Here is a 16,214-nt window from a genome sequence, read left to right on the forward strand (position 1 = left end):
TTTTCGAATAATTTCATGTTCGGTTACTTGAAATTTTCAAATATTATATTTAGTGCATTATTTAAGAAAAAACTCACGAAAATAATGAAAACATAAGTAAAAATTATAACTGAAAAGAAACTTTTACTAGACGTATCGTCACATGCAAGGACCAATTTCCACGATATAATGGATAATAGCAGGACCGACCAATTAAATTATTCTTCGACAAATTTTACGTATACTTCGCATAAGCAATATTTTATACAACACATAATTTAGGGATTAAAAAGCGAAAATGATGGACTGCGAGATACCAAGAGATTACAGCCAAATCAAAAGTTATACTCGTATCGTTACACGACGTATCGTTACATGCAAGGAGCGTATTTATCGGTGCAATGATAAATAGCAGGACCGCCCAGTTTAACTATTTTTTTATTAATTTCATCTATACGTTCGGTTATTATTTGAGAACTTGCAATATTCTACTCGGTGCATTATTTAAGGATTAACACACGATGTTGGCCCACAAAATACCGACAGATTACAGCCAAATCAAAACTTATTCTAGGACGTATCGTTACATACGTCGTAGAGTGTACATTTTGATTTGGCTGTAAGTTTTTGGTATTTTGCAGTGCAACATTGTCGCGAGTTAAACCTTAAATAATGCACCGAGTAAAATATTGCAAGTAAGTAACCGTACGTACAGATGAAATTAATGGGAAATATTTAAACTGGGCGGTCCTGCTATTTACCATTGCACCGAGGAAATCAGTCCTCACATGTAACGATACGTCGTAGAGTACAATTTTGATTTGGCTGTTAGTTTTTGGTATTTTGCGGTGCAATATTTTCGCGAGTTAATCCTTAAATAATGCACCAAATAAAATATTGCAAGTAACCGTACGTGCAGATAAAATTAATTAGAAAATATTTAGAAAATATTTAAACTGGGCGGTCCTGCTATTTACCATTGCACCGAGGAAATTGGTCCTTGTATGTAACGATACGTCGTATATAGAGTAAAAATTTTGATTTGGCTGGCTAAGTTCTTGATATTTCGCGATGCAACATTTTCGCGAGTTAATCCTTAAATTATTAAGACTTTAATCGACTATACTATGGCAATGATCATAATCGTGGCAACGATTATAATCGTCATGACAAATCGTCACCCCGTTTCGACTATGAATTCTGGATCTTGTAAAATAGACGTAATTTAGATGCATATATTATAAGCATCCTAAATTTATTTATTCAGATAGGATGCTTATAATATAAGCATCTCAATTGCATCAATTTTAGAAGGAGCAGAATCCATGGTCGAAACGAGGTGACACGACAATTATAATCGTTGCCAGTATAGTCGATTAAAGTCTTAATTAGGTTAGTTATTGATTGGTATAGTTGTTACTTATTCGGTTTCAATCTTTAAATAATGCACCGAGTAAAATATTGTAAGTAACCGAACATACAGATAAAATTAATTAGGAAATGTTTAAACTGCGCGGTCCTGCTATTTATCATTGCACCGAGGAAATCGGTCCTCGCATGTAACGATAGATCGTAGAGTATAAATTTTGATTTGGCTCTGTAAGTTTTTTATATTTCGCGATGCACCGCGAAATACCAAAAACTTACAGCCAAATCTACGACGTATCGTTACATACGAGGACGGATTTCCTCGGTAAAATGATAAACAGGACCGCCTAGTTTAACTATTTCTTAATTAATTTCATCTGTACGTTCGGTTATTATTTGAGAACTTGCAATTATCTACTCGGTGCATTATTTAAGGAATAACACACGAAAATGTTGGTCCATGAAATACGGGCAAACTACAGCCAAATCAAAATTTTTACTCTAGGACGTATTGTTATATGCAAGGACCGATTTCCTCGGTGCAATGGTAAATAGCAGGACCGCTCAGTTTAAATATTTCTCAATTAATTTCATCTGTACGTTCAGTTGCTCGAGAACTTGCGATATTTTACTTGGTGCATTATTTAAGGTTTAACACACGAAAATATTGGCCCACGAAATACGGATAGACTACAGACAAATTAGAATTTTTACTCTAGGACGTATTGTTACATGCGAGGACCGATTTCTTCGGTGCAATGGTAAATAGCAGGACCGCCTAGATTAACTATTTCTTAATTAATTTCATCTATACGTTCGGTTATTATCTGAGAACTTGCAATATTCTACTCGGTGCATTATTTAGGGATTAACACACGAAAATGTTGGCCCACGAAATACGGGCAAACTACATCAGCCAAATCAAAATTTTTATTCTAGGACGTATTGTTACATGCGAGGACCGATTTCTTCGGTGCAATGGTAAATAGCAGGACCGCCCGGTTTAACTATTTCTTAATTAATTTCATCTATACGTTCGGTTATTATTTGAGAACTTGCAATATTCTACTCGGTGCATTATTTAAGGATTAACACACGAAAATGTTAACCCACGAAATACGGGCAAACTACAGCCAAATCAAAACTTTTACTTTAGGACGTATTGTTACATGCGAGGACCGATTTTTTCGGTGCAATGGTAAATAGCAGGACCGCCTAGTTTAACTATTTCTTAATTAATTTCATCTATACGTTCGGTTATTATCTGAGAACTTGCAATATTCTACTCGGTGCATTATTTAGGGATTAACACACAAAAATGTTGGCCCACGAAATACGGGCAAACTACAGCCAAATAAAAATTTTTACTCTAGGACGTATTGTTACATGCGAGGACCGATTTCTTCGGTGCAATGGTAAATAGCAGGACCGCCTAGTTTAACTATTTCTTAATTAATTTCATCTATACGTTCGGTTATTATTTGAGAACTTGCAATATTCTACTCGGTGCATTATTTAAGGATTAACACACGAAAATGTTAACCCACGAAATACGGGCAAACTACAGCCAAATCAAAACTTTTACTTTAGGACGTATTGTTACATGCGAGGACCGATTTTTTCGGTGCAATGGTAAATAGCAGGACCGCCTAGTTTAACTATTTCTTAATTAATTTCATCTATACGTTCGGTTATTATTTGAAAACTTGCAATATTCTACTCGGTGCATTATTTAAGGATTAACACACGAAGATGTTGGCCCACGAAATACGGGCAAACTACAGCCAAATCAAAACTTTTACTCTAGGACGTATTGTTACATGCGAGGACCGATTTCTTCGGTGCAATGGTAAATAGCAGGACCGCCCAGTTTAACTATTTCTTAATTAATTTCATCTATACGTTTGGTTATTATTTGAGAACTTGCAATATTCTACTCGGTGCATTATTTAGGAATTAACACACGAAAATGTTGGCCCACGAAATACTGACAGATTACAGCCAAATCAAACCTTTACTGTACGACATACACTGATTGTGAGAAAAGAAATGTTCTGCATTTTAGTAAATATTGGTTTGCATACAATTGTGACCCCATTTACTAAAATAAAGAAAATTTTCCTTTTTTACATTAGTACACGTGTATTTACTGAGAGAAAAGCATACTAAAATAAAAAGGAAAATTTTTTTTATTTTAATAAATAGAGTAACAGTTGTATGCAAACTAATATTTATTAAAATGCAGAAAATTTTTTTCTCAGTGTCATCATTACATTTAAGAACTTTCCTCATTGCAATTTGTAAATAGTAGGACCGCCCAATTAAACTATTTGTTGATTGATTTCATCTGTATTGTCAATTACTGGCAATATTTTATTTGGTGCATTATTTAGAGATTCACACGTAAAAATGTTTGTCCGCGAAATATTAAAAGACTACAGATAAATCAAAACTTTTACTTTAAGATGTATCATTACATGCGAGAACTGATTATATCGGTGCAATGGTAAATAGTAGGACCGCCTAATTTAACAGAGAAAGAGAGAGAACATTAGACGCGTTCGGCAGACCAAGCCGCTCAGTAGCAGTCGAACGTGATTGGCTCTTACTTTTAGAACCAACTAATCAAAATAAGTCGTTTTATTTTCGACCCAACCAACGCAAAGTGTTGATTGGTTGGTTCTAAAAGTAAGAGCCAATCACGTTCGACTGCTACTCAGCGGCTTGGTTTGCTGAACGTGACCAATAAGACAAACTCAACAGTTGTGTCTGCTGAACGCGCCCAATGTTTCAAAGAATTATCTACGCGCTTGGAAGCTAGAATTTACAAATATAATAAAATAATGAATATATGAGAATTGTATTATTTCAATTTCCATATCTAAAAATACTACATATACTTTGTCTAAAAGTATATGTCAGAATATATCATAAATACGGAAGCAAGAATATTAATTCAAAAATTTCCATCAACGACGTAACGTCATATATGGGGTCCAATTTCTCCGAATAACAAAAATAGGACCGGGCAATTAAACTATTACTATTTTAAATCTTGCCAAGATTTATGTGGTTTACACATATGAGCATATTGTTCTCATTATATAAATTAAAGAGTTCATTATCCGGTGGTAGGCTAGTTAAAAATTTGAAGATAAGATTTTAAAAATTTACATGAAAAATGTTGACTGCAAATTTTTAACTAGCCTACGAATAGACAATGAACGCTTCAATTCATATAATGAGAACGATTCGTTCATGAGACGCATAAATCTCGGTCAAATTTAATAAAAGCAATAATTTAATTGGCCGGTCCTGATTTTTGTCATTACATCGAAGAAATCGGACCCCATATATGACGTTACGTCGTTGATGGAAAATTTTGAATTAATTTCTTACATCCGTATTTATGATGTATTCTCACATATACTTTTAGACATAGTATTTGTACTATTCAGATATGGAGATTAAAATAATACAATGTTTATATGTTCATTGTTTTATTATATTTGTGAATTCTAACTTCCAAGCGTAGATAATCATTTGAATCGTTAACTTCAATAATATTTAATTAGCCTACGAAGCTAATGAATGCTTTAATTTACATAATAAAAATGATATGCCAATGAAACTTTTACATTTTATTAAAAATTATCTAATAACCATAGTTTAATCTGCTGGATCTGCTTTTCGTCGTTACATCAAAGAAATCGGATACTATAGTTGATATTATGTGATTGATGAAAATGTTTTGCTTTTTTTTATATATGCTATACCTTTGCAGAAGCTAGGATTCACAAATATATATTTGTATAGCATATATTAAAAAGCAAAGCATTTTTATCAATCACGTAACGTTAAATGTGGGGTCCGATATCTTCGATGTAACGATAAAAAGCAGAACCGGCAAATTACACTATTATTTTTAAATGATTTTTAACAAAATTTATAAGTTTTATTGGCATATTATTTTTATTATGTAAATTAAAGCATTCATCAGCTTCTCATACGCTAATTAAATGTTATCGAATACAACGTTTCAAATGATTTATCTATGCTTGGAAGCTAGAATTCACAAATATAATAAAACAATGAACATATAAGCATTGTATTATTTTAATCTCCATATCTGAATAGTACAAATACTATGTCTAAATGTATATGTGAGAATATATCATAAATACGGATGTAAGAAACTAATTCAAAAATTTTCATCAACGACATAACGTCCATATATAGGATCCAATTTCTTCGATGTAGTGACAAAAATCAGGACCGACTAATTGAATTATTATTTTTATTAAATTTGACCAAGATTTATGCGTCTCATGAACGTATCGTTCTCATTATATAAACTGAAGCGTTCATTGTCTGTCCGTAGGCTAGTTAAGAATTTGCGGAGTCAACATTTTTCGTGCAAATTTTTAAAATCTTATCTTCAAATTTTTAACTAGCCTACGACCAAAGGATAAACTCTTTAATTTATATAATGAGAACTGTATGCTCATGTATGTGAACCGCATCATAAATCTTGGCAAGATTTAATAATAGTAATAGTTTAATTGGCCGGTCCTGATTTTTGTCATTACATCGAAGAAGTTGGACCCCATATATGACGTTACGCCGTTGATGGAAAATTTTGAATTAATTTCTTACATCCGTATTTATGATGTATTCTCACATATACTTTTAGACATAGTATTTGTACTATTCAGATATGGAGATTAAAATAATACAATGCGCTTATATGTTCATTGTTTTATTATATTTGTGAATTCTATCTTCTTAGCGTAAATAATCATTTGAAACGTTGTCTTCGATAATATTTAATTAGCCTACAAAGAGCTGATGGATGTTGTAATTTAATTTACATAATAAAAATGATATACCAATGAATCTTATACATTTTATTAAAAATTATCTAATAACCATAGTTTAATCTGCCGGATCTGCTTTTCGTCGTTACATCAAAGAAATCGGATCCTATATTTGATATTATGTGATTGATGAAAATGTTTTGCTTTTTTTTATATATGCTATACCTTTGCAGAAGCTAGGATTCACAAATATATATTTGTATAGCATGTATAAAAAAGTAAAGCATTTTTATCAATCAACGTAACGTCAAATATGGAGTCCGATATCTTAGATGTAACGACAAAAAGCAGAACCGGCAGATTACACTGTTATTTTTAAATAATTTTTAACAAAATTTATAAGTTTTATTGGCATATTATTTTTATTATGTAAATTAAAACATTCACCAGCTTCCTCATAGGCTAATTAAATATTATCGAAGACAACGTTTCAAATGTTTATATCTATGCTTGGAAACAAGGATTCATAAATATATTAAAACAATAAATATATGAGCATTGTGTTATTTTAATCTCCATATCTAATAACTACAAATACTATGTCTAAAATTATATGTCAAAAATACATCTAAATACGAAACAAAAAATTAATCCAACACGATTAAATGTATTAAATGACGTAATTTAATATGTAAAGAAACACATAAAAGAGGAACTTCTGTCTCATATGTCATTTTTAGACAGAAAAAATAACACACTTGGATTTGTAGTGTATCAATAACCGGTACCTATTAGAATATATGCTATCATCTAGTCTATCTTCTTAATGTATCTTTAGAGTTCATTTTCTCCGTTTTCACAAACTTTGGGTTAGCCCATTATAACAACAAGCTCTTCAAATATCCTAATATACATTTGACGACTTTCTTCTTGTACAATTTTTAGAAGAATTGTAGAATTTTACAAATAATTTTAACAATATCTTTAGCACATAGTGAAATCTTGGAATGCAATTCACTTGTAATTTCTTTACGTTACGTATCCACAGTTTAAAGAAGTAAACTAGAATTTTTACGGTCCCATTAAATTACTATACAAAAGAAACTTCCTTTTTTTGATGTAATGTTTAATATAATGTATACAAACCACAATTAATTACGAAATACAATGTATATGAGTATCACAAAACTATGTATACTGCATTTTGAGTTATGTATATCATGTATAATCAGTTTTTAATGCATTTTTTAGTGGTACCGATAAATAACAAAGCATAAAAAAGGACTAAATTTTGATATATCTTTGTTTATAGCTTATACATATGAAAAATAATTACAAAATGTTCATTAAGATGTTGACGTATATCAATGTATACTTATGTATATGTTACTTATAGTTGGTCCTAGTATGTGTCAAACCATAAAGATATATATATATATATATATATATATATATATATATATATATATATATATATGTATATAATATATACATATTTATATATTATACAAAAATTTGTACATTTATACATTCTTTAACAGATTTTGGATCACATGTGATCGAGAAAATACATAAAAATAAGTTATTTGCTGAATTTTAGGAAGCTCTCGCTCGTAAAATGTACAAAGAGCGGCTAGAGGAAATCCGCGCAGATTTTGCACGGGACGCCGAGAAAGAGACAAGAAAACAGACCGAGCGGGCTCTTCAACAAGAAAGTATCGACTTTGAAAAGATGCGTTGCGAGAAACGGTTGCTGCAGGATAAGTATACGGCGCTCAAGGAGAAGTATATGAAATTGAAGAACGATGTTCGCCTCGCAGTCGAAAGAAGAAGCAGAAGAAAGGAGGGATATACCACGGCCTCGGAAACAGAAAGATCGACATCCACTAGAACGAGGACAGACAAGACCGATTCGTCGGAACAAAAGTGAGTTTTCTCAATACAAGTGGAGTCGATCGAGACTCATGATCTTGAGTATATTGAACGTTCACACGTTGAAATAAGCTAATTATATGTATATATGGAAAAGAAGTTTAGCCACTAATAATATTGTTTAAAGAGTTTAGAGACTTTCTTCTCACTCTTCAGTCTCAGCGATCTCTTTCTCTTTTATAATAATGACTGAACGACTTGATAGATAAAGAGATGAAATTGAAATTAATAATATCTATCTTATAATTATAATCTATTAAATTTTAAATAGTGATTGCACGTTTTAAATGATGGTGAAATCAAATAGTAATTACTTTTTTTTAATTCAGTTTACTGATTTATTTTAGCAAGTATGCATTTAATGTATAATATTATTTATTGTTAACAATAACAGCGTGCAATAATCAAAATCTGCAATTTTTAATATAAGCACGCTCGGCGTATAGCACAAGCATGCCATTTCATGTTACATCTCATTAATATTTTCTGCCCTTATTATTATACTTGATCACTTAATTACTTGATGTTTTTATAGTAATTAGCGAGACTTTTAAATGTTAACGCTACATTTATTTAAATTGCATCGTTTTCTCTAAACTCTAAAGCTATTAGCGATAGCAACAAAACTCTTATGATTTTCGTTTAGACACTTTATGAAATAACAATCTCGTCCGAATCATCCAAAAAAGATATAGAAATAATGCAATCTTTATCGTTTTGTAAATGGAACCGTATATTCTTTCTTACACGTATTATAAATCAATTCGGTGAGGAGATAATTGACTTGTGTAATAATTACTAAATACGTATATTCTCGCTAGTTTCTATGTCAAAACACCAATGTTGCTGCACGTTCATTTTCGATATCACATTAGTACCTTCACATTAGTACCTTCGCAGTCTATATCGTCAGTCTTTATTCGTCGAGGCAATGCGCGGCGCGCAATAATATGTCCTTGTTAAGAACACGATCAGATTGTGAAGGTACTCCGTCATGTTCATACGATTCGCCCTAATGTCTGGCTATAGGCCTTAAATCGTGCTCGCAGTACTCCGCTGAAGAACACGCGCTCGAGCCCAGTAACAAACGCGAAATCGCAGGACAGCCAAAGCGCGAGTGAACAAGTCGAAGAGCAAAACGATCCAGAAAATTCAAGGAGTCAGAAAGCGGCCGCGGGGTTTCAGAAACACGCATCCGCCGCTGCTGGCTTGAAAAGTGCAGCAAAATTTGAATCCGACGATACCACTACCGCCAGCGAGACGAACACTAACATGATAACGAAGAAAAAGAAGAGCTTCAGTAAGAAAGCTATTTCGAGCGCGGGTCGCTCAAGCGGTAGTAATAACAACAATGTGGAAAATCCGGTGGAGAACATTAGAAAACAGCTGAAGAAGCTGGAAGATCTCGGTGACCAACTACCGAGCAACGAAACGGCCTATACAGTGCGATATCCTTTCCAAGATAAAGGTGATTGTTTTAAACTTATCTCGCGCGTTATATATCCGTACATATTGTCCGAGGGATATCTTACTTCTTTTTCAAGCGAATGTAAACTTTTCTTATGAAATCCCTAAACATCTAATTTAAATTTAAATCAAATCAGGTAAAAATCAAGTCAGTTTAAAAAACAATACATTTGTATCGCGCATTTTTAATGAGTGATATGCAACTCCTTCCAGAAATAAAAATTCACTGTTTTTCATGGGCAAAGCGTGCAAAAAAATTCTTCTCTATATTTTTTAATATATTTATTATATAAATATAAAAACTTGAACAATAAGAATATATTAATGCACAATTATAAAAAGAGTTGATTAATTTCAGATATAAAATAAATATTTTACATATTTTTTAAAGAATGTAGATTTTATGTGATCTGAACGTTATGTTTTAAAATATGTTATGTACGTAATAAATAATAACAATATCTTGAATTTCAGAAAATATAATTAATACCTTTTTATATGTATTTATTGTATATGTATTTGAACAATTGTAAATAAGCATACTTTTGTGCATATTATACATATGTATATATACTTTTTGAGATTAATTTTATTATATATAATATCACTTGTTGATCACATTATACTTTCTATTTCTATCTCTGTTACGATACATCACCAAATAATTTGCAAGATAATATATATTACAATTATCTCCAATTAATTACATATGTTTTTTTCTATTAAATATTTCATTTTCTAGCACAGTACATATAAAATTGTTATTATTGGTTACACATCTCGATTCTGCAAATGTGTAAATAACACGACAAACTTTAATTTTCTTAAGCGAAACTGTTGTATACCGTATCTATTACTTGTATCTATTATTTTTATCGATACAGCGTAATCACAGTTGTGTTTTATTATTTCTTTTTTTTTCGTAGGATTATATACACTTTACTTTGGTTAACGGCTTATATCCTTCTGACCCGTGAGTGCACCATCAGTTTTTCTTTTGCTTTTGCACGTTGTTTTCATAAATACATCATCTTCATCACCATCTTCATCTTAATATCAAGCTTTAAACATTTGGGGCTTAAAACTTAAACTTAGCTACGATCTTTGATCTTCAAATTGAAAGCAACACACGGTACTTGCCTTCACAGCGCCAGCGAATGCCTCTTCGGAGCTAGAATTCTTTCGACACCGGATGCATGTGGAGAAGGATTCGGTAAGAAGGGCTTGCGAGGCGCTGAGACAACAAAAAAGTGCCTTTCAGGGTAGGCAAAGAGCTTGGAAACAACGGAGCGGGAGAGCCACTCTGGAACAACTGGTGCAGGTATCGCATAATTCGTATAACTGTCGATTATAAGACAAAAGTGATAGTTTGTTACAAAGAAATATATTATAGCTTTAAAGCACAAAGTATACATCTTAACAAGTCCTTTATAGTCTCTTAATATGCGTTTCTAACTAACAAGTTGCGCTGTTCAAATATATATAATATCTATGCAAGATGTACTCATGATATACGATTATTTTAAATATCTCTATTGTTTTTAATAATATAAGAAAATATAACTCAAAAGATAACTGTTGGGTGTGTGTGTGCGTGCGTGCGTGCGTGCGTGCGTGCGTGCGTGCGTGCGTGCGTGCGTGCGTGCGTGCGTGCGTGCGTGCGTGCGTGCGTGCGTGCGTGCGTGCGTGCGTGCGTGTGTGTGTGTGTGTGAATGATTTTATATATTATATATGAATGATTATCTATATATATATATATATATATATATATATATATATATATATATATATATATATATATATATATATAGCAATATAGTTTTTATAGAAAACTTTTAATATAATTTTTATTAGGAATAAACGGGTGTGAATATTTGTCTTTATTTAGGAGGAACGCGAACTCTCTGATATGGAGGTGAGTTTACATCGCACCAAAAGTCTTTTAGGTGAAAAAATCATTCATCTAAGACACTTGGAACAATCTCTGGAGCGAGTGGCAAACGACAAGCGAAATGAAAACGATGCTAAAAATGACGAACTAAGCGACATGTCGAGTGCTAGCAGCGGTTTCAGCTCAACTGATTTAGGAACTGATACTTTTATAGGTGAGTTGCAAATATTTTTAAGTATCATTAAACTATTATTACATATATATTATAAATTTTACAAACAAATAAAACCTTTGTATTAATAATAATAATAATGAGTAAAAATTACTTTACTCTTTAATTTGTAATACTTCCTATTATTTGATATTCAAATAAAACGCATCATTTTTTCTGTACTGTTAAATTTTATTAGTTCAATTATTTGTCAAAAATAAAAAAGACAAATATGTGCTGTTTGTGTAGTTATATTTGATAAATTTATTTCATAAATTATTATTGTCAATTTTATAGAGAGAAACAATGAAAAAATTACATACATATATTTCACTAACAATAAGATAGAGAAGAGATAAAATATACAATTATATGAAATGCAATGCATAACTGTTATATAATGAACAACGTAAATTTGCATTACATTGTATAGTTTGTTGTTGGAAATCTAGATAAGCCAGACCATTATCAAGAATCTACTGAAATTATTGCGAGTTTAGAAAACTTGAATTCAGAAATACGAGAGATTTGGGATGTCTTGAACAAACGTCAAGACAGTAACATATCTCCAACACCGACTCTTATGTACTCTTATTTGCGTTGGTTACGGTTTCATCATCTCACCACGCAGCCTAACAGCATGCAAGGTAAAGAAACAGAATATAAATTTATACAAAAGTTTAAGGTTATACTTATACAAGTCTGCGTAATTTTTGCAGTCTGGAAAAGAACCGTATAGTTTCTTATAGTTTTTTGTGCGCTGAATCCGAATCCGCAACAGTGTCCTATCACGTTAGTTTTTTTTAGAAAAATGGAGTTAAAGCTCCCCCAAAAGAACACGTTCTTATTTTTAAATCATTTTTGAAGATTTGTAGCTGACGAACCCGATGTGCAAAAGCCTTTTAAAATGTCTTAAGTTAAAGCTTGAAACATAATTGTACTTTAATATAAGAATGTCAAGTTTTTTACCCCATAGGCATTACCAAGACGCATCTTAGGCGCGCTTTGTTTTTAAAGGTTGGTGTACGCTCTACTATTCTGATATCCTCTAAAAAACCATTACAAATAGTATACATTTTCAATAAAATTTAATACATGTGAATAAGAGATTGTACTTTGTAAAAAATTATTCATTTTATTTGTGTAAACAATAATTGTTTCTATTAGAAAATATTTAAAAAATGTTATTCGCTCATAGATCCATTTGCGCAGTTGTATACGCAAAAAATCAATAAACCTCAGAAAATATCTCGTCATAAATGCCAAAATGAAAACAAGGCTCACCCGAAAGTCGGGTGATGGGAATACGCACACCAAAAGAAGGCACGTCTACGTATGTACGCGTGCGCTTGGAACGTATCCCTACAAAGCGAGTCTGAGGTTTAATGGTACCTGCAGTAAAAGAATTGACATTCTCATATTAAAGTATCCCACATAGCACATAATATTTCAGTAATATTGCAGCAATATTATTTTTCCATTGCAATATTACAATGAAATATAGCAGAAATATTGCAGTAATATTACTGCAATATCTCAGTAATATTAAAATATCCGCTCAAATGAATATCAGTAATATTACGGTAATATTACTATAATATTTGCGTGATATTTGTATAATATTGCTAGGAATTAAACCATTTTAATAATTTTTATTAAATTTTATTAAATTGTTATTTTTGATAATAGTATTACATACAATATTAAGAAAATGATATTAATATTATCTTTCTATCTCTTTTTTCTTCAAAACTGCTCCATGCTACTCTGCACTGTATGAATTTCCACTGATAAAGAGTGACGTAACACTATAACATAATATAAAAACTGTAATTATTATTTACACAAGGTGAGTTTTATTTTGTGTGCCAATTATTTTCGATAATTATCTCAGAAAGTATTGGTTTATTGGAAAAATGTTTCAGATAAAAATTGGAGGGTTCATAGAGGAATAATAGATGATCTTATTAGATTTTGAGTCTGGAACCCATGTTGAGCCCAGTAGGGGGTCCAAGTCAAATTTTTTAAATAAAAACTTATTTTTTATTACATTATCTTTTTCTACTAATTAATATAAACAACTTTTGTTTGAAACATTTTTTATTCGCCTTATACTTTTTGAGATATTCAAGAAAAATTTGGTAATTTTTTAAATATTTAGTTTATGATATCTTGATAAATGCTTGTCGGAGGGAAAAATGATACAAGACTTTTTGACTTGATATAGTCTCATGAATATGCTATTGCAATAAAACCTCAATTTTTTTAAATATTTATGTATAGATTTCCTTAAACCTTTCATTTGTACACAATTATTTAAAGAAATTAGAATATTGTAAGCTAAATATTGAAAAAAATACCAAGTTTTCCTTGAATATCTCAAAAAGTATAAGGCAAATAAAAAAATGTTTCAGACAAAAGTTGTTCATATTAATTAGTAAAAAAAAGATAATACAATAAAAAAAAGGGGTTTTTATTTAAATAATTTTACTTGGATTCTATTAGGCTTAACACAGGTCCCGGATTCAAAATCTAATAAAATTGTCTATTGGTCCTCCTTGAACCCTCCAACTTTTATCTGAAACATTTTTCCAATAAATCAATACTTTCTGAGATAATTATAGCGGAGATGATTGGCACACGAAATAAATCACTTTGTTTATTTCATACATAATTACATATTAAAACATAAGAGTACGGGATTAAGTATGACGTGTTCCGATATTCGCTGTCTATACTGAAAATCTGTGGTTAATGTTATACATACACTTTAGGTTTTCAGTACTGGATATTAAAATATTGGAACGCAATTTATACCAAGTTTAAATTTTTCTTACTTATGTATCTAATAAATAAAGCTGTCGCTCAGAAGAGTTTGATAGAAATCAAACTGCTTGGTGCTGCTCTGCGTGAACTTCCACTGATAGAAAGCAACGTAACACTGCAACATAATACAAAAACAGTAATGGTTTATATCAAATTTAACTTTTTCTTACTTACGTATCTAATAAATAAATCTTTTGCTCTTCTACTAAACTACTTGGTGCTGCTCTGGACTGCATAAACATCCACTGATGGAAAGCAATACTGTAACATATATAGCATAAAAACAATAATTATTATAAAATTACGTAAATGGTTAAAAAATCATGGTTAAATCATTTAATTAATGATTAAACTGCTTTTTAGGAGATTTGGGATCGACATATTTTTATCACGTATCTCCAACTGAGGGCTTCAGTTGGATTAAACTGTTAAAAATTTTGAGGTTAAGTTATAGCATCAAGATTTAAGTATGAATCCGTTAATAAATAATTTCATTAGAGACTCGTTCAATAAGGTTACAAAGGCAAATATATGTATTTTAAGATGGTCATTGAAATGATTTTTATGATATTAACGTGGTTTTTGCAGACCATGCCACGTAATCTCTATTTTTGGATTTAACGACAAATCGCCAAATATATATGTACAATGTACATATTAGTAATAATTATACAAAAATACTCTTAAAAATATTTGTGTGTAAACAATATTTATTAAATAAAGAAAAATTACCTGAAATTAAAACGATTGTTTCTGTGCGGTGTCGTACTACGTGATTGCGTGGTCCCACGAAGCCATGCAAGAGACAGCGAGAGAAGACCGGGAATGGTGGGGGTCGGTCATGGTATAAAGAAAAGAGGTATGCTCTTTCGGCAGACCAAAATTTGATCTGTTCTGCGCAGACATGGCGGTGGAACAAGTCGCCGACATATTGGATTTTGACAGTCCATAAACAGAACGGAATCGTAACTACAGACCGTATTACAAAAAATGTAAATATGCCTGTGTGCAGTGTTAAGGGATGTAAAAATAGGTACGAGAATGTGAAAGAAAAGAAAATACGTTTCTTTTCTTTTTCGAAAGACGAAGACACTGCAGCAAAGTGGATAAAAGCATGTGGTAAAAGTGTTAACCTCAAAAGTGGTAAGTATACTTTTTAACTAAGACGTGAAAAATATTAAAATAATTTATTACCTATGTAAACATTTTAATTATTACAGCTCGAGTATGTTCCATACATTTTGCACTAAATTGTTATAAGGAAATCCCAGAACATTTAAAATGCTTAGGTGATAATTATGCAAAGGGAATACGTACACTTTTACCAAATGCAGTACCGACAGAAAATTTGATTTTTGAGGAAGCAAGAGGTGTCTTGAGAGAAGTAAACGTGTATAGAAAAAATGCAGAAATAATAGCTAAAACAATAGTTAACTCAAATGTAAGCAGAGACAACGCTGAAAATATAAATACAGAAAATGTATGCACACACATTGAGGTTTCAAATGACCAAAATTGCAAAAGCATGAATATTTCCACATCAGTCAATAACATAATCAATGAAAATGTCAGGTACATACATAACTACATACATAGAATATTTATAATTTTTTCCTTTTACTTTAAAGTGACAGTATTTTTTTATTTGTTATAATAGTGTTTCAGATAAAAATGAAGTAACAAAGGATTGCGAAAACTTGTTTGTCAGTGTTTCTGATAGTAA

The 16,214-nt window shown here is 31.2% G+C and overlaps 1 protein-coding gene and 1 long non-coding RNA gene across 3 annotated transcripts in view; one reads left to right on the top strand and one right to left on the bottom strand.

Moving 5' to 3' along the window:
• The window catches only part of Cep164 (centrosomal protein 164), a 35,319-nt gene that overhangs the window by 11,554 nt on the left and 7,551 nt on the right, over positions 1-16,214 (top strand). Inside the window, exons 6-10 of one of the 2 annotated variants that reach the window (XM_077421161.1) lie at positions 7,765-8,090; positions 9,146-9,564; positions 10,712-10,884; positions 11,452-11,668; positions 12,118-12,312. In XM_077421161.1, the coding sequence (XP_077277287.1) occupies positions 7,765-8,090; positions 9,146-9,564; positions 10,712-10,884; positions 11,452-11,668; positions 12,118-12,312 (1,330 nt within the window). Of the gene's footprint in view, positions 1-7,764; positions 8,091-9,145; positions 9,565-10,711; positions 10,885-11,451; positions 11,669-12,098; positions 12,313-16,214 lie in introns of those variants that run through there. The other variant, XM_077421162.1, reaches the window with a different exon arrangement.
• On the bottom strand, positions 13,366-15,338 carry LOC143905636 (uncharacterized). Its single transcript, XR_013259265.1, has 4 exons — positions 15,224-15,338; positions 14,666-14,752; positions 14,503-14,606; positions 13,366-13,473 (listed from the first exon to the last, which is right to left on the bottom strand). It is a non-coding gene; the product is annotated as an uncharacterized LOC143905636 (long non-coding RNA).

This window comes from Temnothorax americanus, unplaced genomic scaffold (assembly GCF_048541705.1).
Source record: "Temnothorax americanus isolate GAGA-0224 unplaced genomic scaffold, ASM4854170v1 Scaffold64, whole genome shotgun sequence".
Taxonomy (NCBI): Eukaryota; Metazoa; Arthropoda; class Insecta; order Hymenoptera; family Formicidae; genus Temnothorax; species Temnothorax americanus.